The following is a 27,750-nucleotide window of genomic DNA, read 5'->3' as shown; positions in this document are numbered from 1 at the left end:
ATGCTCTTCAGTCCATCATCGGTGCTCTCACCACCAACTTTGCCCTTCTAACACTTAATGTTTCAGTTCAAACCTCGGGTCCTAGTTCACGGATTCCCACAGATTCTGTTAAAGTAAATCATTACATATTGTAACTCGCTGTTTTTATTTCACATTTTTTAAAATTTAAAATATTTTATTTATTTATTTGTCAGAGAACGAGAGTGAGGGAGCACAAGCTAGGGAGCGGCAGGAGGAGGGAGAAGCGGGCTCCCGGCCAAGCAGGGAGCCTGCCGGTCCGGTACTGAATTCCAGGACCTTGGGATCACGGCCCGAGCTGAAGCCAGACGCTTAACCGACTGAGCCACACAGGCGTCCCTTCACATATTTTTTAAATATGATGGACACCTATCAGCATCCACCTGGACCCAAGAGCAGGAGCAGTTACGGTGATTTTGTTGTCTGTTTCTTTTGCTAGCCTGTAGGTTCCACCAGAGCAGTAACTTACCCATTTTGCTCTCCCTTGCATCCTCGAGCTCTGGTACGTTGAACGTGGTAAATAAATGTTATTGAACGAATAAGTGATTGAATGAGAGAAACCACCGAAACCCGCAACAGGCGAATCGAAAACGGTCTGATTTAGCTAGTTTTTCATGAAAAAGTGCAACAAGCTCAATAGACTGATCACAAAGGTAATCTGTGATAAAACTAGTGTTTCTTATTCTCCTGTTGCAATTTAGCACGCACACTAGAATCTGCTATAACACATACGTCGTGTTCTGATTTTTCAGCCTTAGACGCATCTCAGGGACAATATATATTGTTTTAACACATTCTGTTCTACGTCGGCTCTCTGCACGTTTAAAAAGGACCAATCCCAGTATGCAATGCAAACAATGAGTTAACCGTCGCTTAGAAACCACATGTCCCAGCATGCCATGCTCCGGAGCAATCTCGGAAGTGGCGCTGAGAGACGCCACTGCATTCTGGGAGTTGTAGTCTCTCGGGAGTGGCCCGCCCCTTGTGCAGCTTCGGCGGCGTACGTCTGGAGAAAACCGTACCGGGTGGCTTAGCGCGGCCCAAACCCGAGCGAGCGGCGCCGCCCTACAACCTTCGCCCCCGGCCGGGCGGCCAGCTCCGCCTCTTCTCGAATCTCACCCACAGCCCAAGATGGCGGCGGAGGTGGATTTTGGCGACCTAGAGCTGTTCGAGGCGTTTGACCACCCAGAGGATTCGATTCCGAAGCCCGTTCACACCCGCTTCAAGGACTACGACGGCGACGAGGAGGACGAGAATGGGGTCGGCGACGCGGAGCTGCGGGAGCGGCTTCGGCAGTGCGAGGAAACCATCGAGCAGCTCCGCGCCGAGAATATCCTTCCCGTTTGCCTGGGCCCGGTCACCGGCGTGCGGCAGGCGGCGTGTCTGGAAGGGCGCGGGCGGGAATTCCAGGAGGGCCAGAATTCCGAATAACCCCTCTCTCTCCCCGCAGGCGGGCGGAGAATCGAGGGTTCGGCTAGCGTAAGCTGCTCCGGGGCCCCGGCGCGATCCTCTCCCCTCGGGGGATCCGTGCCCGGTCGGGATCTGTATCCCCGCGCTCCCTGCGCCCCCCAAGCTGGGACTGGTTTTTAGGATTTTTTAAGACTGCTAGATCGTAGGCTGGTCACCACTTCCTCTCCTCCTCTCTGAAGTCCTTATCCAGTTTCTTTCTTTCTTTCTTTTTTTTTTTTTTTTTTTTGTCGCCAGGCTTAAGTTGATGCCGTCTTGTTGTCGTTGTCTATAGGCAGATAGATAGCCGGATCCTCAGACCTTAGGGTAGATCTGTGTTTTATAGGGGGTAGAAGCTAATAGTCTTAGGATGCGGGAGTTGGAGTTGAAGGACGTGAAGCATGCAGAGAGAAATGGTTAATTGCCTGACTGAGGTTGGGGATTCATTTTAAAGTTCTTCGACTTTGAAATACCTTCCGTGGTGAAGGTGCGTTGCAAAGCCTTAGGGAAAAAAACGCGCCAAATGCGTTTCCGTTTGACTTAGTTACATGATTACAGCCTTTCTAGGAAGGGTTGTTAGTATGGATGTTTACATTCTTAGAGGTGTTTGGTGGTGGTTGTTTTTAACTCTGGGCAGATGATTTCGGTTCAGATAGTTTCCCGTTTAAAGTGAAACACTGAAAGCGGTTGGTAAATCATCTTTAAAGGTTTCTGAAGTCTGATTTTGTTTTTCATGATGTTTTCCTTTGCACTTTAATATGTAAAATTTCAAACGACAGGAAAGTTCCAAGGATTGTACGGTGAACATCCATAGTTCGATCCTAGTTTCTCCGTCTTTAACAGTTTGTTTAACTGTATTTATCACTTATCATGCTGCTCTTTTTCTTTTTGTTATTATTATTATTTTGAGAGAGAGAGAGCGTGAATGAGCGGAGGCAGGGCAAGGGAGGGGGAGAGAACCTCAAGCAGGCTCCACCATCATCATCCGGGAGTCCTTTGGGACTCGATCTCAGGACCTCGAGATCATGACCTGAGCGGAAATCAAGAGTGAGATGCTTAACGGGCCCAGCCACCCAGGCGCCCCCATGCCACTTGCTCTTAAATGAATTGCTGTTTAGGTTTTGATGGAGTATGTTGAATAACTCTTTGGGTTCAGTCTGTTACTCTCTTTTTTTTTTTTTTTTTTAATATTTTATTTTACTTATTTGACAGAGAGAGAGGTCACAACTAGGCAGAGAGGCAGGCAGAGAGAGAGGAGGAAGCAGGCTCCCCACAGAGCAGAGAGCCCGATGTGGGGCTCGATCCCAGGACCCTGAGACCATGACCTGAGCTGAAGGCAGAGGCCTAAACCACTGAGCCACCCAGTCGCCCCTGTTACTCTCTTTTGAACTACATGACCCTGTCTTAGAGTATCTATGTTGGAAGAGACGAGAAAACTGTTTTAATGTTTAGGTTTAAATGCCTAGCCATGGAACAAAACAGGAACTCAGTTAAGTGTATCATCCTCAAAATACTTGTGGGTCTTCTAATGTTTGTAACATTCTGACACCGAAAGTAAGAGTGAGTAGTTGAATTTTATGATATTTATGATTGTGTTTAATGAGGGCTTATATTCCTTTTTTTTTTTTTTAAGATTTTATTTATTTATTTGAAAGACAGAAATTACAAGTAGGCGGAGAGGCAGGCAGAGAGAGAGAGGAGGAAGCAGGCTCCCTGCTGAGCAGAGAGCCCAATGTGGGGCTCGATCCCAGGACCCTGGGATCATGACCTGAGCTGAAGGCAGAGGCTTTAACCCACTGAGCCACCCAGGCGCCCCGAGGGCTTATATTCCTTAACAAGTAATAACATCAAGAACTTAAAAGAAAATTGAACATTCTGACTCGACCAAGGTATGAGACATCACACCATTGTTGTTCTTTATTTCTATTTAATATTTAGCTATAATTTCTTTGTAAAAAAAAAAAAAAAGTAGGACTTATGTATCGTTTTTGTTTGGCATTCTCCGAAGAAATCAGTAATGATCCTTTATTTTTAATTTCTGGCGGTAAAATTTGAATTCTCATAAGTACATTAAATTTTTAATTATTTTGGAGGGATGTTAACTCGATTGATTGCAGTGATCATTAAACAACATACACAATTTTTTTTTTAAGATTTTATTCATTTATTTGAGAGAGAGAGAGCATGAGAGGAGAGAGGTCTGGGGGAGAAGCAGACTCCCTGGCGAGCAGAGAGCCTGATGTGGGACTCGATCAGGGACTCCAGGATCATGACCTGAGCTGAAGGCAGTCACTCAGCCGAGCCACCCAGGCGCCCACAACATATACAAATATTGAACCATTATGTTGTGTACCTGGATAACTTTTAAACTGACTAAACTGGATAAAAAAATATTTGTGAAATATATCCAGAAAAATTTTTTGTTTGTTTTTTTTTAAAGATTTTATTTATTTGACAGGGGAGAGAGAGCACAAGCAGGGGAGAGGCAGAGGGAGAGGGAGAATCCCTGCTCTGCAGGGAGCCCGATGTGGGACTCGGACCCAGGACTCTAGGATCATGACCTGAGCCGAAGGCAGTGGCTTAACCAGCTGAGCCACTCAGGCGCCCCTATCCAGAAAATTTTGACTTAATGTTCAGAACAGGCAAGTTGCCAACCTAGCTGTTCTTATTCCACAAACATTTCTGGGAAGTTAGAATTAAGATTACAGTATTACTCTCGGTGAAGATTTATTTACAGAGTTAAAATGTGTTCCTAGGGACACCTGGGTGGCTCAGTCAGTTAAGCCACTGCCTTCAGCTCAGGTCATGATCCCAGGGTCCTGGGATTGAGTTCCGCATTGGGCTTCTTGCTTGGCGGGAAGCCTGCTTCTCTTTTCCTCTGCCTGCCACTCTGCCTGCTTGTGTGCACTCACTCTCTCTCTCTCTCTCTCTCTCTCTCACACACACACACACACACACACACACAACACACGCAAATAAATAAATAAAATCTTTAAAAAAAAGAAAAAACAAAACTGTTCCTAAATAGAAATGATGCAAAATTTCATTTTAGAAAAAGAGAAATTAGTGTGCTTCTGAAGAAAGTGCAGTGAGTAGATTTGCATTCAGACATCTGACTTTAAGAGATAGAAGAGCAAATGCTGTTTTCTTTTTCTTTTTTTTTTTTTTTAAGATTTTATTTATTTGACAGACAGAGATCCCAAGTAGGCAGAGAGGCAGGCAGAGAGAGGGGAGGAATCAGGCTCCCTGCAGAGCAGAGAGCCCGATGCGGGGCTCGATCCCAGGACCCGAGCCGAAGGCAGAGACTTTAACCCGCTGGGCCATCCAGGCGCCCCCAAATGCTGGTTTCTTAATACAGATTTACTTAACAGGTTACTAAATCTAAAATATTTATCGAAGTACGGACTTATGTGGAATGGTATTACCAAGCTTTCGGAAGTTGGAGGGCTGTGAGCCAATGTCACATGCCTTTTTTTTTGGTCTCTGGTACCAGCTGAAGTAACTAGCTACATTGGTGACTAAAGGTTTAAAATTTCAGAATTTAGATGTATTTTGGAAACCTCCCCATGCCCTACCTTCCTTCTTCCTCCATGTGGGTGCACTTTGTGGATCTAAGATTATTTCTGGTTAGATATTAAATGTATTGAATATAACTGGGATTCCTGAAAAAATCCTAATTTTTTTTGTTTTTAAAGATAACTTAGATAAGCACACTTTTTAATAGAGTTGATAATTTAAACACTCAGTTACGAAGGGGTTATAATCGAGTTTAAATGATAGTGTCATGGGTTTTACCAGTACATGACACAGGCATTAGTATCCTCAAAAAGGAATAAATTTCTTTTTAGAATTAGTGCTCTTCATGTTGTCAGACACTGATAAGGCACGCTACAGAAAATTTAGAAACAAAACAAAATAAAATGATAAAGATAAAATCTGTACCCCCCGCCTCTTGGTTTAATCCTTATTTTTGGAACTGTCGTGATCAGAAGTTTTTTTCCTTTTTTGTCCAATAAACATTTTTAACTTTATATTATGGAAATTTTCAAATGTATGGAAAAGGAAAAGAATAATATAATACACGTTTTCATCCTATATGCACATTTTACCCTAAATATTTCAGCATGTAACTTTTTATTTTTTATTTTTTTTAATATTTTATTAATTTATTTATTTGACACAGAGAGTTCACAAGGAGGCAGAGAGGCAGGCACAGACAGAGAGGAGGAAGCAGGCTCCCTGCCGAGCAGAGAGCCCAATGCGGGACTCGATCCTAGGACCCCGATATCATGACCTGAGCCGAAGGCAGAGGCTCAACCCACTGAGCCACCCAGGCACCCAACATGTAACTTTTTTAAAAGCAAGACTTTGGGACGCCTGGGTGGCTCAATCAGTTAAGCCGCTGCCTTCAGCTCAGGTCGTGATGCCAGGTCCTGGGATCAAGTTCAACTTCGGGTTCCTTGCTTGACAGAGAGCCTGCTTCTCTCTTTGCCGCTGCCTGACACTCTGCCTGCTTGTGCTCTCTCTCTCTCTCTGACAAATAAATCTTTAAAAGCAAGATCATGATATCAGGGTCCTGGGATCGAGCCCCACATCAGGCTCTCTGCTCAGCAGGGAGCCTGCTCCCTGTTCCTCTCTCTGCCTGCCTCTCTGCCTACTTGTTATCTCTCTATCAACGAGCCATTAGGTAAAGAATTTTTTTGGTTGAAAACTGAAAAATTAACTACAGTTTTAAATTTTTTGTGAAATATTTTTTTTAAAGATTTTCTTTATTTATTTGACAGAGAAATCACAATAGGCAGAGAGGCAGGCAGAGAGAGGAAGGGAAGCAGGCTTTCCACCGAGCAGAGAGCCCTATGCGGGGCTCGATCCCAGGACCAGAGATCATGACCTGAGCCAAAGGCAGAGGGTTAACCCACTGAGCCACCCAGGCGCCCCATTGTGAAATATTTTTTAAAATATGTAAAGGATACCTCTATGTAAAATCATTAAAGTAGGTAAAATTCCGTGAAAACTTTTTTTTTTTTTTGTGCAAAAAGACAAGTTTTTGGTGGTTCTTAATCTTATTTGTATTCTGTGATCTTTGGTACTTAATAATTATAAAAGTTGTGTGTTTATATATACATTTATGGGTTTTACTTTAAAATCTTCTAAGAATATGTTTTAACTTCTGTTTTAGTGGAATATTGGTGAACAATACTAAGTTAGATGGACCTTTATTACAGATTCTATTTATGAACAATGTTATTTCAAAGTAAGTAATTTTCCGTTTTCTACATAAAATGAATTAATATGTTTATGAAACAATGTCTTCTATATGCTGTTTTCATTTGTACTTATTCCATCTTCATTTTACTTAAAACTCAGGGAATCATGATTAAGAGCAAGGATATTAGCATCTACAAATATGAATTTGAATCTGGGCCCTACTTTCTCTGTATGTGAATTTGGGCCCCTACTGTCTCTATATGTGAATCTGGGCAGGTCACAGTTCTGTCTGCAATCAGTTTCCTCACTGGAAAACAGGATACTAATAATAACTACTTCTTGGGTAGCTAAATGAGCACTTGTGATAGCCTCTAATAAGCACAACAACTGCCCCCCACAGCAGTAAGTAATGTTAGTCTGTTCTACCCCAGAATCAGGTAACTGAGTTTTACCCTGTTGGCTGTCTTCAAGGCTTACCCACATGACTTTGTGTGTATGAGTGTGACAGTTAGACCTTTGCAGGCCTTCCAGCGTGCTTGGGTCTAGGGTGACTTAGTGCATTCCTGCAGTGCTTGCTAGAGTGTCCTGAAGTGGCTTGAGGCTTTGCCCTGTCCTTCTCAGAGCTCGGTCATAGACATTTCAGACAGTTGGCTGTCCCTCTCTGGCTGGCTGAATCTGTTGTTATCTCATAGGTTCTAGGCAAGGTAAACAAGGCAATGGGAACCATATAGAGAGTGTTAGCTGTGTGGCGGGCCCAATTACCTACTTTCTCTCGGCCTAGGAGGAACCCGAGGCTCAGAGGGGTGGGGACGCCAGATGGTGAATGTGGCAGTAGCAGGGTGCTGGGCACTAGCACTGTTATCCCTGTCGGATTTGAATCAGCGTCTGCTCATGGCAAGCTAATTTCTGTGCTGTTTATCTGCCGTTTTGCCTGCAGCAATCTCAGAATGTCAGCGCTCAACAGACCTGAAAGATCAAGTCTGGTGAAGATCAAGTTGGCTGCCCCACTCGGCCTAGCTTGGTCTCCATCGGCACCTCCTGAGCCGAGTGTTAGGAATAAGCGATGAGCGTGGCTCTTGACAGCTGGAAAACTGGGGAAAGTAGACGACCGTAGTTGTCCTGTTTACTTTGTGTTTCTGTTGCATTTTGGTTTAATTTTGTTCCAGTTTAACTTTCATAGAGGTGTGTCCTTATACGTGCATAGGGAGTCTCTGGGAGGAAGGTAGGGAAGGATGCTTTGGTTGTCTCTGCGAGGCGGGGGTAGATGGCTGGGACACAGCCAGGAAGGAAGCTTTTCATTACATAACCCTTTTCCTTCTTTTGGATTTTGAACCATGTCTTATGTGGATTATGTATTCAGAATTTAAAAATGTAAAATTTATAAATAAAATCATCTATTCACAGCGCAAATGTTTGCCCCTGCTACATGCGGAAAACTGAGTTAGATTTTCATAATCATTCCGTTAACTCGGCAACAGTGTATATTTTTTCCTAAGAAATAGCTTCCTCAGTATTCTAGTTACTTAGTGCTTTGATAAACCTCTGAAAAGATAACAGAATTACCTCCTGACACCTTCTAATATGTGTAAGATTTCAGTCTGTTCAGTGTTTACTCTGGGTTCTGACTGTTGTGTCCTCTCATGCAGGCAATATCATCAAGAAATAGAGGAATTTGTATCAAATTTAGTAAAAAGATTTGAGGAGCAGCAGAAAAATGATGTGGAAAAGACTTCCTTTAATCTTTTGCCCCAGGTATTTAAAACTTAAGAGACTTTAAGATTAATAGATTATATTTTTCACCTCCAGTTTTTAGGCCACAGGGAGACTTTTGTATCAAAATGAAACCACTGTGTCCTACCCCTGAAACTAATACAACTTTTCTATGTTGACTACAACTTAAAACAACAAGATTGTTAAGATAATATGTTCTGCTCCCATCCTTCAGTTGGTCATCCTTCACTGATCTGACCAGCCTCAGGGCGTTCTTTTGCATTGTGACTCCTCTCAGGGGAGTTTTATTCAGACCTAGCTTCACTTAAAATTAGTCTTTTTTCCCCAATTTCCTCACTTGGACATGTGGTTTGGGGCAGAAAATTAATTTTAAGCCAGAAAAAAAAATCTGTATTTCTGGAGTTTATAAAAGGTGAATTATTTGTCTCTAAAACCAACAGGTTCACTTGCCATCCTTTTTTCCCCCTTCTGCTTGTTGGGAGAAAAATCAGTAGCATGCCCAAAGAAATCTGAGAAATTTTGCTGTGTGACTATTAGAGTATGAATTTGTATTTTAAAAAAATCAGAATTATGATTTTGGGTCTTTTTCTTTTTTAATTCCCAATTAAGGTGAGTAGAGTCCTTCAAGTAAAGGTTGTTAGCTGTTTATCCTCAGGTTGTAGAATGGTGTTCTGATTAGTTAAATTTTCATCTTTAATTTTCATATGTTATATATAATTTTTAAAGATTCAAGAAACAAAATACATTTAACAATAAAAACTATACTGAATATTACCTAATTTTTTATTCCGGGAACACTTCAGAATTTTATAGCAGCCTGAGGTCTATGAGAGTTATATTATCCATATTAACCAGTAGTGTAGAATCACATATTTTTAAAGTTTTCTGGTTACCTGACTTCAAGATAAAGTCTGCTTTGTCAGTTTAAGTATTGAGAATTTAAATATTTATTCAATTTTGCGTGAATTAGTGAAAGCATAGCGTGAACTAATGCTTCAGAAGGTGCTGTCTTTTGTATCTTTTATAAAATTTTTAAATTTTCCGACTTGTGAAATTTATTTTGTAAGCCTTTCTAGCTTCCAAATTTACTGATTATGACAGCAATGAATTAAGAACTGTATGTACCTTAGTTATATGTATTAGAAAATAAAGGGGTGTATTTAAATTTCTAATACGAAAAATTTGAAGTGTTAAAAATTCGTTATTTTGGTAACATGTGTTTTTCTTTGTGTTAGCCATCTAGTGTTATGCTGGAAGAGGACCATAAGGTAGAAGAATCCTGTGCCATTAAAAACAACAAGGAAGCTTTTAGTGTAAGTATGGACATTTTAGTTTTGAATTCTGTAGATAACATGCTTCCTATCCTGTGTCATTTGGGTATCATTAAGGTGGTATAGCCATGTGGCCTCAAATGATCCCCATCTTTTCATGAAATTTTTTATAAACAAGAGTGTAGATTTCAGCCTCTAAATAGTATAGTTTGCTTTTTAATAACTAGCGCATACACCGTAGACATACTTTGGAGGACTTTATTTATGTCCTGACAACCCTCTTTTTATTGATGTTCATGAACGTGGATGACGATCTAGAACGCGTGGATGACGATCTAGAACGTGTGCATGTTGCACTTACAGATGGCTGAGGCTGAAAGGGGATGGATAAGTAACTAACATAACAGATGGCAGAGAGGAGATTAAAAATGTTGACAAGCTCAGATGGTGGGTGAAAAATAGAAGCATAACAGGGATGAGCCTACATTTAGGCCTTTCCGTACCTACGAGGAATCTCACTGTGTCAGTGCAGTGGAGTGGTGTGATTTTTCAACTTAGAATTTTTTTAAGAAGATGATGTAATCTTGGATTCTGTTGAAGGCAGACTAGTTTTCATGTTTAGGGAGTATCGTGCCCCATTGATAGACCACAGTCTTGAAGACAGGGGGCTACTGGGGTGATGAGTCCCCAGCATTGCTGAAGAGATCGACGGGGTATCACATCTCTGCAAAGGCTGTCATAAAGGCTGTTACTTCCAAAAGGTGTCATTTTCAATCACTCTGTAGTGCCAGGTGGCAGAACCAGGACCAGTGACTGGATAGACTACAGACAGGCGCATTGCAAGTCAACTTTTAGTGCACATTTATATCAGAAATGTGAAAATGAAGTGGTAGGTCTCATTCAAAAAAAAAAGAAGAAAGCAAAATCCATGTCACTGTAAAAAGTCAAAATCTGAGATCCTGTCGGTGCTTTAAACAAAGAATTTGAACTACATTACTTTTCATGTCCCATCTGACTCTAGGGTTCTGGGATTTAGAGTGGCACCTGCCTGGAAAGTGGGAATTTTATGTATTAGTCACTTAATCCTTTAATAAAGAGAAATAAATAATTTACTGAATGCTCCGTTATTGCCAGGGACCCCTTTGAATTCAGGGACACAGCAATGAAAAAGAAGGGCAAAGTCTCTGCTCTCGTTGAATTACATTCTAGTGGGGGAAAGCGGAGCTCTGAAGAAAATAAGTCAGCATAAGCCAGGGTTTGAATCTAGTCCTTCTGACCCTGGAACATAAGATCTAGATCTTTATATTGCCTTATAAGCCATAGGGGTATGGGCTATGCCACTTGAGGCTTTTCAGTAGAAATGTGACATGATAGGACTTGAATTTTTAAAAGAACTGGATTCCCCATGGAAGATAATCTGTAGCTGGTTTACATGTCGAAGCTGGAAGCCAGCGAGAAAGTTACTGTATTGATCTCAGGTGAGGGAAGGTGGCAGGTTAGTCTGGAGAGCCGGTGGTGGAGGTGAGAAGTGGTTCAACCGTGGACATACCTTGGAAATCGAACTGATCAGATGTGCTGATGAATTGGGTGTGTAGAACACGAAAGTGAGAGAGCAGTCAAAATGACTCGGGTTTTTGGCCTTAGCAAGCTGGAAGGGTGTCCTCACCTTTACCGTGATGGGAGAAGCTGGTGGGAGGAGAAGGTTTGGGGGGGGAATGGGAATCCAGTTCAATTTTAAGTAGGTGAGTTTGAGATGCCTCTTACGTGTCCGGGAGAGCCGTCACTTGGCCCTTGAATATACAAGATTGGAGTTTAGGCAGCACTGGGTATTTGGGTGTTGTCAGCAGTTACTCGTCCTTCATCCCATGGGTCTGGATAAGTCACCTCGAGAGCGCAAGTAGAGAGGACTGGGACCAAGACTCACAGAAGATGGAGGGATGAGAAGGACTGGTCAGCAGGGTAGAGCACGGTGTCCTAGAAGCCAAAAGAAGTGTGTCTCTGAGGAAAGAGGAATCACCTGTCAGTTGTTGCTCGGAGACTGAGATAAAGACGGAGCCGTCCAGTGAGTTTGGCCATGTGTGGGTCATCGGGGCACGGAGTGCCATAAAAGGAACAGAAGTGTTCCCAGAGACGTTCGAGAGAGAATGGCAGGGCCACCTAAGGGAAAAAAAAAAGTGGGGGACTAAAATGATTTAACACCTAAATACAACACATGAACCTTAAATCCTGGGTTAGGGGAAAAAAAGGCATTTGGGGGACAGTTGGGAAAACAGTAGAAATTGGATATAGATGATATTAAGGATTTGTTAATTTTCTTAGGTGTGACAGTGGTATTGTGGCATGTGGAGAATGCGCTTATCCTAAGAAGGCCCATCCTAAAGTGTTCACGGGTGAGGGGTCATGAAAATAGCGTATAGTTGGTTATGTGTGGAAGCTGGAAACCAGTTTGGAGTTACTGTGTTAATGTCAGGTGGGGGGAAATAATGGCTTAGACTAAGTTGATGGCGGCAGCACTTCTCCCCACGGCTCAGTGAAAAATACATGTGTACGCATGCGCACGTGGTTGGAAGATACCAGCAGTTGGATCTGGGTAGAGAGGATGTAGCTGGGTGTTCACTGTACCATTTTTTCAGTTTCTGTCTATGAAATTTTCCCCCAGAATCAGAGGGCAAAGAAAAGGGAGAATGGGAGGGAGGATGAAAACAGTAAACAGCCACACACAGCCAACTTTTCTGAATTGTCTTGCCACCAAGGGAAGCAAAGAGATGGGGAATTGGAGGGAAACGTGAGAGTCAAAAGTTTTTATTTTTAATGTCTGAGCAGAATGCAGCTAATAGTAATGACCTCCTGAGAGGGGCGCTCCGATCTGGGAGACACAGGGGCGTTGAAAGAAGCAGCTCTTGCTTACACCTCAAAATCTGGCTCCTTTCTAACTAGGAAGTGGATTATGACTTCTAAGAATTTCCTCCAAAATTAAATGGTTAAAACAATTAATCATAGTCTTACATAATTTAATGTCTTTTTTTTTTCTGCTTAAATAGCAATATTTTTTGACTTGTTTTCTGCAGGTTGTAGGAAGTGTCCTGTATTTTACTAATTTTTGCCTTGATAAATTGGGGCAACCGCTACTAAATGAAAACCCTCAGCTTACCGAAGGATGGGAAATACCCAAGTATCCTACATAGTGAATGAAGATCTTTTATGCATCTTGCCATTAAGTTCACCTTTAAAAAAAATTTACCAAATTTTGCAGACTATGATAACTATTCCTTAATAAAATTCACTAAAGGTACCAGCAAGTCTTCAGCCACATTGTTTCTCTAGAAGGGCAAGAAATACAAGTAAAGGCAAAAAGGTTTGTGTGGGGAGTTGTTTTGTTTTCTTCTTCTTTTTAAGACTTTTTTTAAACTAAAACCATAAACTCTTTTAGCTTGAAAAATTAATATTCTTCATTGCTGGCTTACTATAAGTAAATTACAGATTAAGCTAGAATTTTCATATATAGACATTTAATATGTTTAAATCAGTCATCTGTTTATTGGAATTAATTGGTTCACACCTAATATGCTTGGGTGGGTGGAAAGGTGTCGTTGCTGTCAGTTTGATTGCTGTCTTAGTACGACCTGCCCCTTCCCAAGTTAGCCTAAAGGAAATATAATCTGTTTGCCTCGGTTCTTCTCTTATTAACCACTCACAAAACCCAGAGGTGACAGATCAGTCGGGAACATAAGGGTCCTTGGTTAAAAGAGTTGGTTAAAAGTACTGTTTAAGTCGCTGAGTATAGAAGGTGAAAGTGTACTCATGAGTGCAGATATTAGTAATCTGTGATCTGTGTGCTTTGTCTCTCTGATACACTTTGCTGTCATTAAAGAATTGTATTGATTTGCTTTTATATCCTCATTTACATTATGCACGTCTTTGTTTTTTGACCAAATAGGCCAAAGCCTCACTGTTTCAATTGTGGTTCTGAAGAACATCAAATGAAAGATTGCCCAATGGTAAATTTTTCTCATATAAAAAAAAAAAACTTTGACCTAGAACTTTCTAATGTTTTCCACACATTTATGCCATTGTGTGAGATAAAGAAACTTGTTGTGTTTGCTTTCTTTTGGTCCTTGAATTTGAAACCTTTTCAAATTTCTACTTAAACTTTAAGACCTTAGATTTTAAAAAGAATTATTACAGTGCTGTGTGTCTGAGATGAATGATACAGGAGAGTTACTTTTTAGAGTTAATTCTAGAAACTTGATTTTATGTTAAGATAATATCGAGGTAATTAGAAATTAAAATGCTTCTTCTCTTTGCCTGTTTTTCTAGAGTATCTGCTCTCTTTTGTCGGTCATTATATATTAAAACTGGAATAATCTGTTTGCTTGACCTGAAACAAAATACTTGTACTTACTTAATTCCTGAAATAATTTCTAAACTGCTTCTTAACACTTTTTTCCAAATGCATTGTGATCTAGCCGCGGAATGCTGCTCGAATAAGTGAAAAGAGAAAAGAGTATATGGATGCCTGTGGTGAGGCGAACAGCCAGAATTTTCAGCAGCGATACCATGCGGAAGAGGTGGAAGAAAGATTTGGAAGATTCAAGCCGGGAGTCATTAGGTACCTCTGTGATTTTTTCCCCATAGAGTGTCGTTTCTGTGTCACCCGTGTTTGGAGCGTTCTCTGTGTCTGGAGAGGGTAATCACAGGTATAGAGGTGTGCCCCAGCACTGTATTCAAGAGAATACGCATCCGTTCCTTCAGGAGCATTCATTGGCATCTCCCCTGTGCATTTGTTAAGCACCGTGTCACCGTGTGTAACAGAAGACACACAATGGTGTAAAATATTTTAACACCAGTGTGTGTTAAAAGACACACAATGGTGTTAAAATAAAATAGAATATCTATTCTAAAATAGAATTTGTGTTTTCATCCAAACATGAATACTGTCTTTCTTTCTCCTCTTTTGTTTCTCCTTAGCGAGGAACTTCAGGATGCGCTCGGGGTGACGGACAAGAGCCTTCCGCCTTTTATATATCGGATGCGCCAGCTCGGTTACCCCCCCGGGTGGCTCAAAGAGGCCGAGCTGGAGAACTCAGGGCTTGCACTGTATGATGGAAAAGGTATAGTATGTTAAGTTAGCTAAGTCAGCTTAATTCTCCCCCTAGAGAATTACAGTAATACCCGATAGGAATGGCTGGCTTATTCAGTGTGTGTGGAGCTAACTAAAAACTATCATGATAGTCTTTCCTTTGTTTTACAAACTAGGAACTAAAACTCCATTGAGAATTATCAGATGATTTATCTGGACCTGCTCAGTGACTACTGAGGCCAGAGCATCAGCTCTCCAGCTAATCCTCATAAGCTCTTGCCTTCCTTAGAAATGGTAACAGAAGGGCACCTGGGTGGCTCGTGGGTTAAGCGTCTGTCTTAGGCTCAGGTTGTGATCTCGGGGTCCTGGGATCTAGCCCCTCAGCGGGGAGTCTGCTCCTCCCTCTCACTCACCCTCTCCGCTCGATCTCTCAAATAAATAAAATCTTCAAAAAAAAGAAGAGAGAAATGTTAACAAATCTATTTGTCAGTGCCAGTAGACCTAGACATACAGATTATATAAACCCCCCTGTGATCTAGAACCCCTCTCTTAGGTATCTACTCTAGAAAAATATTCACACTTGCACAAGGAAGGTATGTATATTTTTGTAGCATTGACTGTGACTGTGAAAAATTAAAAATGACATTAAGGCCCTAAAGGAAAATGGCTAAACACGATGGTGGATCTGGGCTGTGGAATCCCTGCCATCTTTAAGGAGGAGAATGAATCTGTGTGAGCTGACGCGGCAAAATCTCTGTACAGTACTCCGTTTCTGCCTAGTTTACCAGTGACGCCATTCGTCTTATGTGAAAGGTAGGGAAGGAAGGAAGGAAAGAAAGGAAGAAAAAGAATTCCACATGGATGAAACCATGCTCATTGATTTTCTGAGGACATTTATGTAAAATATTTTTAAAAGATGTTAACTGAGAACCATTTAGATTTTAGGATTCAGACTCAAGAGATGCCTTACCTGACCATCTTTATCTATTTGTCTATCTAAGATTTTTGTTTTTATTTGAGAGAGAGAGAGAGAGGGGTGCACATGAGCTGGGAGCAGGCAGAAGGAGAGATTGTCCAAGCAAACTCCCCCTAATCAGGGAGGGCTAGATCTCAGGAGCCATGAGATTAGGACCTGAGCCAAATCCAGGAGTCAGATGCTTAACCAACTGAGCCACCCAGGCCCTCCTGACCACCTTATTTAAGTACATCTCTCCCTCTTTGGCTTAAAAAAAAACTTAAAACATCTTAACCGATGTGGGAAGCTCAACAGTGGTTCCCCCGAGAAGGAAAGAGGATTAGACTAGAGACTCGATTCTCTCTGATGCTCTAAATCTTTTAAAAATGAAATGTTTCTTTGTATTACTTAGGTAATTAAAAAAATATTTTTTTTAAAGATTTTTTATTTATTTTTGCGAGAGAGAACACGAGCGGGGGTTGGGGGGCAGAGGGAGAAGCAGACTCCGCTCTGAGCAGGGACCCCAGCTGTGGGACTCGATCCAGGGACGTTGGCATCATGACCCGAGCCAAAGGTAGATGCTTCACTGACCCAGCCACCCAGGCTCCTGGTAATTAAAAATATTTTTAAAAATTCACCAAGCCATCCCTTCTCAATTAGTGCTGAAGAGCTATTTAGGACAGTTCCCAAGTCATTTTGGCATTCAGGTGTCCCTCCTGCCACTTTTCTGTAGTGTTCTCATTTCTGTTGTCTTTCCTTTTCCTCTATTTATTTATTTATTTATTTAGTTTTTAGTTTGACTAGAGAGTCTTTGGACAAAAAGTTGTGGATGTTTGAATCTCTTAATCTATAGATTGCCTTCCTTGTTTTTAACAAAACTGTTTTGTCCTATTGAGTTTTCGAGATTCTCCTGCCGCATCCCCATGGTGTGTTGCTTTAGCACGTTTCTCTATCCTTCCGTTTGTTGTAGACAGACCATTGCCTGTCTACACCTGTTAATGATAGGCTGCAAAACAGTTATAGTCTCATTCTTTGTTACTTCTTAGCTTATCATCTGGGATACTTGTCTAAAGAGAAACTTCTTGCAAACTGATTACTTTATATATGTAGACATCTTCAGACTGGCAAAACAAATGCATGATTTATTCAGTAGTTTTCAGAATAATAAAGTGGTTCCCAAATACCTTCTGTCATCTGTAAAGTGGTTTTAATAGTATGTACCTCTTAAGGTTGTTATGAAGGTGAGCGAGCTAATACTTGTAAACCATTTAAAACAGTGTCTGGTAGGTAAGAAATACTTATTTACTAAACAAAATAAAGGCACTGAAATAGAGGATCAGGCAGGTCATCAGATCAGTGCAGACTAGGCTTTTAAGCAACCCACAGATGAACCCAGGATTCCAAGATTTTTTTTTTTTTTTTAATTTATTTGACAGAGATCACAAGTAGGAGAGAGGCAGAGAGCGGGGGGCGGGGGGGGGGGGGAAGCAGGCTCCCTGCTGAGAAGATAGCCCAATGCGGGGCTCAATTCCGGGACCCTGAGATCATGACCTGAGCCCAAGGCAGAGGCTTAACCTTCTGAGTCACCCAGGCACCCAGGTTTCCAAGATTTTAAACACTTATTTTTATTAAACTATCCTGTCTACATTGTTTAAAAGTCCTAATCTGATGTTTCAGAAAAACTGTAATCAAAATTATTCTCAGAATGATTCTGTTGCCATGAATGTAAGCCCTTGCCCAGCCCACTTTTGGTCTGGAAAGGGACTGATATTGGCATCCAGCAGTATGAACTCTCTGCTGGTCTACCGCAGATGGTGCTGATGGGGAAGCGGAAGCTGGGGAAGCCCAGCAGAATAAAAGCGTCACCTACGATCTCTCGAAACTGGTAAACTATCCAGGTTTTAATATATCTACTCCCAGAGGAATTCCAGATGTAAGTGTATATATATATATATATTTTTTTTTTTTTTTTAATTCTTCTGGGGTGGGACATTATTGTAACATTTGTTCAAAACATTAGTTTAAGTAGCAGTTACTGTTATGTAAAGAAGTAAATATGTTACTAGTGTGTTTAATTTTGGAACTTCCCTTATGTTGACTAGAACCTTTCTTGATTTATTCATTTGAGAGAGAGACAAAGTGCGGGTATGAGGGGTGGGGAGGGCAGAGGGAGAAGCAGGCTCCCTGCAATCATGACCTGAGCCACAAGCAGACGTGTAACTGACTAAGCCACCCAGGCCCCCATGTTGTTGAGACGCTTAAGTGAAATCTTGTGTTCTTTTAAAAACCAGAAACCATAAAACATTTTTTTCTGATTTTATGCCTTATGAAAAGGAGCTTAAAAGAATGGTTAGATTCTGTAAATCTAAAATTAAAAGATAATGTTTTTAAAACATGGGATGGTTCTGAGGCAGTATTGTAAGTTTCCTTTCCCCCTGTTTCTTCTCTTCAGAGTAAAATTTCTCACTCTAGAGAGAATGGTTTTCTACACTGAATCTCTTCCAACTTACATTTATGTTTCAAGACTCGACAGTGGCCTGTCGTGGTAGTGGTGGTGGTGGTGACATTTCAGTAAAAAATACCTTCTTAGTATTCTTAGAAACTGGGCAGAGCCGAAGCCAAAGGTCTGCACTTAATGTCTAGCAAATAGATGGGAAGGATAAGTGTGTAATTAATTCGGGGCTAAACTGCGTGGCTCGAGCCATCCGAGCATCTGGAAACGGTCCCAGGACCAGCCTACATCAGAGTCCGCTGGGGGTGCCCGGCTGACATGCACGTTGATGAGTCCCACCCTTAGATTTAATAGACTTGACCTGGAATCTGTAGGTTTGACAGGAGCCTGAAGTGATTTTCCTTGAGAACCACTGTGGCATGTGCTCTTGAGATGAGAGAGAAGTGATTGTTGAACCATAAAGATGAGGGCTGGGTTTGGAAAGCCAAAGAACAGAAGAGGGAAGCTCAGCGTGAGCGAGCGTGTAGGAGCAAAGGCACTGTGGTCAGTGCTAGGGTCTTGGGGGGAGGGAGGCCTGACGAGGCCACGCCTCCACGCCACCACTGCTTAGAACTTCTGCTTGCAGTAAGTGGAGCCTTTTTGGGCCAAGTGATTTTGTCAAGCAGGCTTTTAGTATTCAGTTCAGATCATTTTGCAGGTGGAGTTGGTTGGCTTTTTTCCCCCCTTTAAATGCACCATCACTTTCTTTAATTCCCCCCAAAAGCAAAAGTCACGTATGAAGCAGAAATGTAATTTGAGACCTCCACTTTACAGAATTTCAAAAGTATGTTGTTTTCCAAATCGAGGCTTGCTTTTTCCTTCTGTCTTCATTAGGAATGGAGAATGTTTGGGTCCATACCGATGCAGGCGTGTCAGCAGAAGGACGTGTTTGCCAATTACCTGACTTCTAACTTCCAAGCGGTAAATAGCTTTTTAGGGTGTGATTGATAAGAATGTATTGCCTATATTTCTAGGATTTTATAACTCAGTAGCATCTCAGTGCTCTTTTGTGTATAAAGCACTCGCTTTTCTGCTTGAGTTACAAAGAAAAGGGTAGCTGCATTGACCCTGTACCTGCACTCGGCTGCAGATTGGTTGTCTGTAGGGTATTGGAGGGAAGGCATGGAATCTAGTTTTTCGACTACTCCATTAACTTGTGCTTGGCGTGACTCCTATCTTAGCCAGGTATGAGGTCTGGCAGCAAGAGGTCCTCCTCCCAGTCCAGCCCTAGCAGCCCAAAGAAGCAGAAGAAGGAAGGCGGCTCAGCAGCCTCGCCTGCAGACATGGAGCTCGACTCAGGTAGGTGTTGTCTTCTGGTCTTGGTTTCACTGAGAAGGTAGGGCCAATGTGCGTGCTCCTGAGTTCCATTAGGAAGGAGGGCGGGGGCCTTAGGAGCACCAAAAAGAATGCTTTGATTTTGTCCTTGTAGATGAGAGCAAAACCTCTAGTGCTGATACTAGGTCTTGGTGTGAGGGCCAAGTGGGCCAGCTTACTGAGTTCCTGACTCAGGGAGTCTGGCGCAGCCAGTCCTGGTGGTCCTGGATCTGGACTGCCCCTCAATAGGTGCAGTGCTCTGGGACAGGTGGTGGAAAGTGGTCTGCCTTAACAGCTCCATGCCAAGAGCAAGAAGGACAGAGCCAAACTTCCCCTGTTATTCTTCCCATAATACCCCAACTCGGTAATTCACCCTTCCCTTCAATGAAGAGAGGCCATAGGAAATCTGTCCTTTTGGAAACCCACAGGGGAACAGAGGGCTGGTTGCCCTCCGAGAGTTCTCTGGCTTTTTATTCTCTTAATCCTGTGGGCTTAACCAGGGAAGCTGTGGCCAACCACTGTGACGGGCCTCAGCAGGTCAGTAGTGGATCAGGGCAGGCGCATACACACCCTGCTGAGTCCCTTACCCCCCCGATACCGGCCACAGGTCCTTTGGGCTTCCCCTTGGGGCTGCTGCTGTGTAACCTAGATTTTGCCCCCAGAAAGCTCTGGAATGAATCAGAACTTTATGTTAATTTGATAAATTGCAGAGCTACTCTGAATGCAAGACTGAAAACTCACTCTTAGCGCTACCGCCCATCCCAAATTACGTCCAGCTGTTTTGGTCTTTTTTGCACATCAGACGTTCTTGAGTAAGGTTAAATGGCAACGTGAAGATAGAGTGCATGTAGATACCGTGATGAGAAGATGCTGGCAGTACAGATGGCCCAGTGAGATTGTGGGTCCCCTTCTTAACTGTAAATTCCCAGGGAGAGTTTAAAGGTCGCAGATTAAATCCCCTTAAGGTCCAAGGTGATTAAAGTCTCAATGTCCCCCACCCCTCTTTCCCAAAATTTTTGCTCTGCTTAGTCTCAGCCTCCAGAGTTCTTGCTACCAGAACAGCGGTCACAGCCCCGGCGTTTAGTAACTGCCACCTGATTTCAGTACCCGTGTCACTTCTCACCAGGTCAGGAGTTCACAAGAGAATCATGACGGCCTTTGCCACATTTATGAACTTTTATGAAAACAAGCAACTCTCTGTAACTCGAAAGCAGTTGTCCCAGACAGGATTAGGTTCCTGGAGGTCAACAGTTCTCAGTGTTATCAGAGGCCATGGCCAGGATTTCTGAGCGAGGGAGTTGGTGGTTTCTGTCTCTTAAGGACTTCTGTCGGTGCTGGTGCTGGTCGTCCGACTTCACTGCCCATGCACTTAAATTCCAAATTACGTCAGAAGGAATCTCCCGTAGGAGGTGAATTTTTGGTCTTAAGCATTTTGAATATCTGTGGGGAGGAGCCACCTGTGCTTGGTGTTTTGAACCTTTTTTTTTCTTCTTTTTTTTTTTTTTAAGATTTTATTTATTTATTTGACAGACAGAGATCACAAGTAGGCAGAGAGGCAGGCAGAGAGAGAGGAGGAAGCAGGCTCCCTGCTGAGCAGAGAGCCCGATGCAGGGTGGCAGAGCCGAAGGCAGAGGCTTTAACCCACTGAGCCACCCAGGCGCCCCCTAACCTTTTTTTTTTCTTAAGAGGAAAAGGGGCAGAGTGGGAGAAGAGAGAATCCCAGTGCAGGGCTGGATCCCAGGACCCAGATCATGACCTGAGTTGAAACCAAGAGTCACAGGCTTAAGTGAGTCACCCTGGTGCCTCTATTTTGAACCTTTTGAGACGTAGTTTCTGCATCTCAGAGTCTGAGAAGCAGTGGAGCACCCTGTCACCAGGCCCGCACTCGCCGTGCAGGTATCTTCAACCTTGTCCCGGGAGCATCGTTTATTTCCTATCAGGGAATCGCTGAGGCCTGAGAAACCTGCCTCCCAGGGGAAGTTTCTCCCTCCTTCTCTCCCCCACTTTCTTTCCTTTCCCCTCCCTCCCTTTCTATGTGTCATTAACCAGTCCAGAGCCAGCCTGAGCCCCTGTGATGAGGTAAGATGCTTCATCTCAGGTCCCTGAGTCTTGAGAATTCAAGTTCAGTGCCTGCACCTTCCCTCCATGGCTCTCAGTCCGGAGTGGAATTGGGAGCAGAAGACCACGCACTTGTGTAATAACCCTGGGATGAACAGTTCAGTTAGAAACTCACTGGGTGTCTGTAAGGCAAGTAGGACCGTTCAGAACAAAACCTGGGGCCTGAAAGGCCTGAAATGGGCGTTGCCACACAGTGCTGTCGGGTCTGGCATGGGCACATTTCCCGAGGAGTGGCTGTGCCCCGCGGTGAGCCGCATGGTGCCCTGCCACCCTTACCTTCTCCAGCCGGGCCTTAGCTCGCCCCGTGACCTTGAACTGAATCCTTTCATCAGTGGTGCCTAGTGCAGGGCCTCTGCTGACATCTGCTGACGCTTCTGCCTGCTTGCACATGTTTGCTAGGGGTAGTTCAAGGTCGCAGGCTACTTGCCGAAGGCCCACTGGTCCCAGGCATGGGCACTGGCAGCTGATTTTGTTTATAAGCCTCTGCCTCTTTAGAGGAACCGCACTTGTGAATGAAGCTGCTGTAAGATGCACTCACCTCCTGAGGGCAAAGGACCGCATGGCAAGAGCTTCCTTGCCCAGACCACAGGCTTCCAAGATGAGCCAATATGAACGTCTACGAAATACCAGGATCACTGACCACACACTAAAGCTCAAGGCCTAAAGCACATGTCTTGACCACCATGTGTCTCCAGGCATGTCTCCATCCCCAGTCAGTCCATCCGTCCTATGCATAATTGTCGTGTTTCCTCTCAACCCACCAGATGTCAGGGGTGTTGAGAGTTGCTGATAGCAACCTGCTCTCCCACCTAGGTTCTGAACAACTTAAGTGATCAGTCAACAAGTAGTAATATATCAGATTATCAGGGCCAGATTTCAGAGCTGCTTACACAAGAGCCACGACAGCTTGCTCACTTAGGCTGGCCTAGTAACACCCAGGAGTGTGGTCCTAAAGCACGGCGGGCCTTCCCACCCCCAGGACCGGAGCAGCCCCAGCCCAGCTTCTTGCCCTGCAGGGGCAGAACTCTGGGCTCAGCTTATTCCCAAGAAGAAACTTTGAATCGGTGTGATTATTTTCCTGTGGAAAACTTTCATCAGCAAATGTGGTCTCACAAGCCCATGGGTTGTGAACTAGAGCTGCTTTTGCGCCTTTTCCCAATGTGTGTTGACGGTCTCCCATCAAGAACAGTACGTAGTGGGATTACTTTTGGTCTGGTTTCTTTACCTAGCATAATTCTTTTTTTTTTTTTTAAGATTTTATTTATTTGACAGAGATCACAAGTAGGCAGAGAGGCAGGCAGAGGGGGGGGGGAAGCAGGCTCCCCGCTGAGCAGAGAGCCCAATGTGGGGCTCGATCCCAGGACCCTGCCCATATGAGAAGGTTGACTGGTTTTGTGTAGCTGTCAAGATTGTGTTACTTGGTTGGATTTGCCAAATTTTTAAAACCTGTGCTGTTTTGGACCCTCTATAAGACCCCGAGGATAGGAGGATTCATGAGACCCAGCTGCTGTTCTTCGTTTCCAGTCTGTATCGCCTAGGGAGTGTAGAGGTTACCAAAGTCATTTTAATATAAGTGGTGGTTGCCAGTGCTGAGGCGACCAGAGCCATAGAGCTGGTTACAGGCTGTACCCGTGTCAGGAGAAGCCTCACCGCTGTGCTGCATGGGGTCATAGACCACGATCAAGACCGACTTTGAACTGCATCTTGAGGGATAAATTACCGTGGAGACGAATAGGGTTAGGGCGTTTGAGTCCATGGGAAGTGCCAGTGTGGAAGCATGAGATGTCCAGGCACAGTGGTCCAACGGAAGAGTGACACCTGGGGCTTAAACCCACCAGTGAGAAATGACTTGGTGGAAGTAGCCAGATTCTTGGTCCTAGAGGGCCTCTAAGGTACAGAGATCATCAGCCTTTGTCCTGTAAGCGAGCCCTGAAGGGTTTCTAATGAGGTGGGAAGGTTAATGGGACCAGATCTGTGGTTTACAAAGGTAAATAGTTCTGAGAATGGATATAAGGAAGCTGAGTCCAAAGGCACAGATGACTCCAATATTCCTGATACAATGCCATGGCTGGGGCAGTCTGCAGGAGAGAGAGGACCCCGGAGAGCCAGGGACCAGGGCTGGGGACAGTGGGAGAGGAAGGACTCGTGATGAACAGGTTCAGTTCGGGAAACTTCAGCCAGACCCCACAGGTGGGACCGTTAGTGGGAACAGCTAGTCGGAGCGGAGTTGAGGTTTGAGGAAACGATCCTTTGTGTGGGACAGGCCAGATCTGTTGTGTCTGGGACATACAGGTGGCGAGGAGTAGTGACCCGTGAGTCACACGAACCCACTGTCAGGCGGACAGTCTAGACCAGAGGTGCAGAACTGGGAAATACAGGGCGTATCCCACTCTGTCTCCTTGGCTTGGTCTTCTCTCGTAGCCGCCTACCCAGCTTGCATCTACCGCCATTGTCCCCTCCGCTTTTCCAGGGACCCCAGTTTGCTGTGCCCACGGACTACCTGGAAAGGACTCTGCCTCCGTGCCATCGCTGCTCACTCGGCACGGTGCACGCAGCTCAGAGATGGATTTTCCGGGGGTTTCCTTAAAGTTCCCCGAGCCGGAGGAGCCTACGGCTCTCCCTGCAGGCGTTCTCGGGTGGGGAGGGTTGGGGTTCCTGAGCCTCCAGAGTGTTCTCCTCCCCAGCCAGCTTATTTGGCCTTTGAATCTCTGGATACACCCGAGTGCAGATGAGAAATGTTGGTGAAACCAAAGGCTGCGACAACTTCAGGTGTCCTCGCTGTTCTCTTTCAGACGCGGAGGTCCCGCACGGCTCTCCAAGCAGTGAAGCCTTTCAGTTTCAGCCCCCGCTGCCCCCTGGCACCCCTCCGCCGCTGCCACGGGGCACTCCTCCACCCGTCTTCACCCCTCCGCTCCCCAAGGGCACCCCGCCACTCACTCCTGGCGACTCCCCCCAGACCAGAACGACCGCCGCGGCCATGGACGAGGACTCGCTGACTCTGGAGGAACTGGAGGAACAGCAGAGGCGGATATGGGCGGCCCTCGAGCAGGCCGAGAGCGTGAATAGTGATTCCGATATTCCCGTGGACACACCTCTAACTGGGAACTCGGTCGCCTCGTCGCCTTGTCCCAACGAGCTGGACATCCCTGCTCCAGAGGGGAGAACCTCCGAAAAGCCGGTGCCTGATGAGCCCGAAGTACCAGACACTTGTACAGAGAAGCCCAAAGCTGAACATTCTCTGAGCCCAGATTCTGAGCCTCCATTGCTTTGTCAGAAGGAGAAGGAGGCGTCTGCCCTGACGGGCTGTAAGGATGCTCGTCTGGGTAACAGCGGGGTCGTGTCGAACTGCGACCTTAGTAACGGAGGCGGCCAGAAGCCCCTTCACGGAGACACCAGCCCTTCAGCCACTAAGACTCACAGTCCTGTACCCGACATGAGCAAGTTTGCAACCGGAATAACACCGTTTGAATTTGAGAACATGGCAGAATCTACTGGAATGTACCTCAGGATAAGAAACTTGCTAAAGAACTCGCCCCGAAACCAGCAGAAAAACAAAAAGGCCTCTGACTAACTGCCTGACTTATCACGAAGAGCTATTTAATTATCTATTATAACTTTGTGTTCTGTTAATTAGTACCAAGTGGAGTTATTTTTTTCTGATTTGTCCCTCCCATGTTTAAAAGTCTGTCCAAAGCTTAGTTGTGGCCTGAAGTCAGGCCTGTTTTAAAGAACAGGAAGGCTGGGCTTGCTGGTTTACTATATTTTATTCTTACTGATAAGAACTTGGATTGGGGATAAAAGTATGAGCTGGTTTAGAGATAGTTTGCTAGGGTTTCTACTACTTTTGGATTGTGTCTGTCAAGAGTGATGGTTTTTATCTGTCTTTTGTACATTGTTTTCCCTTTCTACATTTTGCTAATTATCCTGTATATAAGTTTAATATATCATTTTTTAAGAGAAAAATTCTAACCATTTTAAATTCATGTTGCAACTCTGACAACCAAATGAGAAAAATCAGGGATGAGCAGCTTTACCCCATTTGGGGTATTTTTGTAAGTGATTTACACGCATCAATTTTAATAACACTTTTACTTTTTTGTAACTTCATTCCTCATAAGTTTGCTATACAGGTATGTTCATCTTTGTGTACAAAGGTTTAATAAATTAGCTTTCATATACATAATCTAAGACTTTGAATACAAAATGATTCACAGTTAAATTAGTGTATACAACCTTGTACGTTTGGACATAAATTATGTGATTGCAGAAATTAGTGGTAGCAAAGAAAATATAGGAAAATGCAAGTTTGAGTATTTTTAGTGTTCTCTCAGCCTTAACTATAGAGACAGCAGAATCTTTTAAAGTAATTTTGAAAAAAGGGCAGCTAGCCTTTGTACAAAAATAACTTTCTAGATTTGAACCCTAAGATAATTAGTACTTAGAAAAAAAAGGTAGACATAAATTGCTTTTAACTGTCAGATATATAAGATAGTGCTGGACTATGTTTTTTGTCTTTAAGTGGAATGCTATTGCATTGTTACAGTTCGCATCCCTGAAAATAAACAACTTGAACTTAGTCTCAGGTAGTGTGATCCTGCTCTCAGGCCAGCAGAGGGAGCAAACTATAACCATTCCAGACCATTCCAGTTTTCATTTTCATTTTGAGGACTGCAATAACCACATCTAGTCTTCTATAAACAGGAAAGGGAAGAAAATCCTAGGAAAGGGGCAGCTTATTTTCAAGGCCCTCACAGAACTTGCTAGAGACTGAATTAAAGGTTAGATACTTGTTTTTTTCCTCTGAGTGAAAGTATATAATAAAAACAATCTAAGTTTACATAGTGTTTTTATATAGACTGTCTTGATATTTTTGTCAGTGCATATAATAGCACCACATAACGTCTGTAACCTGAGGAAACGTGGCATTGGGGTTCCAGGGACTTGTCAGCATGCAGGAAGTGGTTGTGGACAGGCCAGTCTTCCACTGAGGACTTGACTGCTCCCTAAGTCATAATAGGTAGTGAAGGGCCCCTGTGACGACTGCCTTGGAGCTCCGGGGAGAGACACCCAGCAGTTCCTTCCTTGGCACAAGCCCCAGGTCTCATGTTAAGGTGTGTTCGTGGCACTCCCCCCGTGTTCACAGTCCCCATATCAGGCAGGTAGGGTTAATGTCATGTGGTAGAGGAAGCGCCTAAGACCCGCAGCTGGTAAGTCACCTAGGGACTCTAACTCCAGAGTGACTGACCCCCACATCCATCCACACTTTTAACCACTGTGTTGCCTCCCTTTTAAAAGCTCTGGCTTCTCCAAAATTGGCTTCCACTTTCTACTTGTTCAGTTACTTATTGAGGATACACCTATGTGGTTCCATGTAGTTTGGGGCTTTAGAAGAAGAAAACGATAGCATCTGCCTCTGGGAGCTTACACACTAGCAGAAGATGATGGCTCCCACTTTGTCACGGGATCCAAGGAGTCACCAGATGGAAAGGACAAGGTACTTAGACCGTCTCGGGTAACGGGAGAAGCACCAAGGGAGGATTGGCTTCAAATTCACAGGGCGGTGGGTTCAAGTGTTTATTCAAAAGGTACTTAAAGACTCCTGAAAGGAGTAGAACCTTGAGCGAAGCCTTAGAGAGGAGGTAAAAGGATTTCCATAGGCGAAGCGAGCGTTGAACGTACAGAAAATGCCGTGAATAACACAAGTAAGAACACTTGTTGGGTGGTAGAAAAAAGGACTTTAAAAAGGGCTGTTGATTCATCGGCGCTGAGAACTCTTGATTGCTTTACTATGGGGTTTGAATTTTATTAGGGAAAAGGATCTGCTTAAAGATCTTTCAGTGACAAGTGACCTCATCCAAGTGGTATTTTAGGAAGATGAATCCTAAAGCAGAACTGAGAATCAGAAGAGACGTGTCACAGAAGGAAGCCTCCCCCAAATGAAAAGGAGTTGCCTTAGGAAGGTGCCCCATTTTTAAAATCTGTTCTGCCTGCCGTATTCAAGCATGATGGAGAGGGATGGGCGGGACAGCAGGTCATTGTGCAGACTTGTCTGCTCAGGAACAGATCGCAGGGTGTGGGTAGGTGAGGTCATAAGCAAACACTTGTTCTTCAGGATGGA

The 27,750-nt window shown here is 43.8% G+C and overlaps 1 protein-coding gene and 1 non-coding gene across 3 annotated transcripts; both read left to right on the top strand.

The window, feature by feature from the left end:
* Positions 1-1,113: 1,113 nt before the first annotated feature.
* On the top strand, positions 1,114-25,810 carry ZCCHC8 (zinc finger CCHC-type containing 8). Of its 2 annotated transcripts, XM_046024950.1 has the most exons (14): positions 1,114-1,348; positions 3,311-3,353; positions 6,644-6,718; positions 8,319-8,424; positions 9,639-9,716; positions 12,743-12,846; positions 12,964-13,029; positions 13,612-13,672; positions 14,141-14,283; positions 14,643-14,785; positions 17,521-17,642; positions 19,035-19,121; positions 19,382-19,499; positions 24,425-25,810. In XM_046024950.1, the coding sequence occupies exons 1-14, from the start codon at positions 1,150-1,152 to the stop codon at positions 25,201-25,203; spliced, it is 2,124 nt and encodes a 707-aa protein (XP_045880906.1). In that variant the 5' UTR covers positions 1,114-1,149; the 3' UTR covers positions 25,204-25,810. The 2 variants fall into 2 exon arrangements, with proteins under 2 accessions (XP_045880906.1, XP_045880907.1); XM_046024951.1 differs by lacking the exons at positions 1,114-1,348; positions 3,311-3,353; positions 6,644-6,718; ... (1 more) ...; positions 12,743-12,846; positions 12,964-13,029.
* On the top strand, positions 7,189-7,321 carry LOC123954799. Its single transcript, XR_006821160.1, has one exon. It is a non-coding gene; the product is annotated as a small nucleolar RNA SNORA9 (small nucleolar RNA).
* Positions 25,811-27,750: the final 1,940 nt, after the last annotated feature.

Source organism: Meles meles, chromosome 12 (assembly GCF_922984935.1).
Source record: "Meles meles chromosome 12, mMelMel3.1 paternal haplotype, whole genome shotgun sequence".
Classification (NCBI taxonomy): domain Eukaryota; kingdom Metazoa; phylum Chordata; class Mammalia; order Carnivora; family Mustelidae; genus Meles; species Meles meles.
The sequence above is the reverse complement of the archived record's forward strand: the minus strand, read 5'-3'. Positions and strand labels throughout refer to the sequence as shown.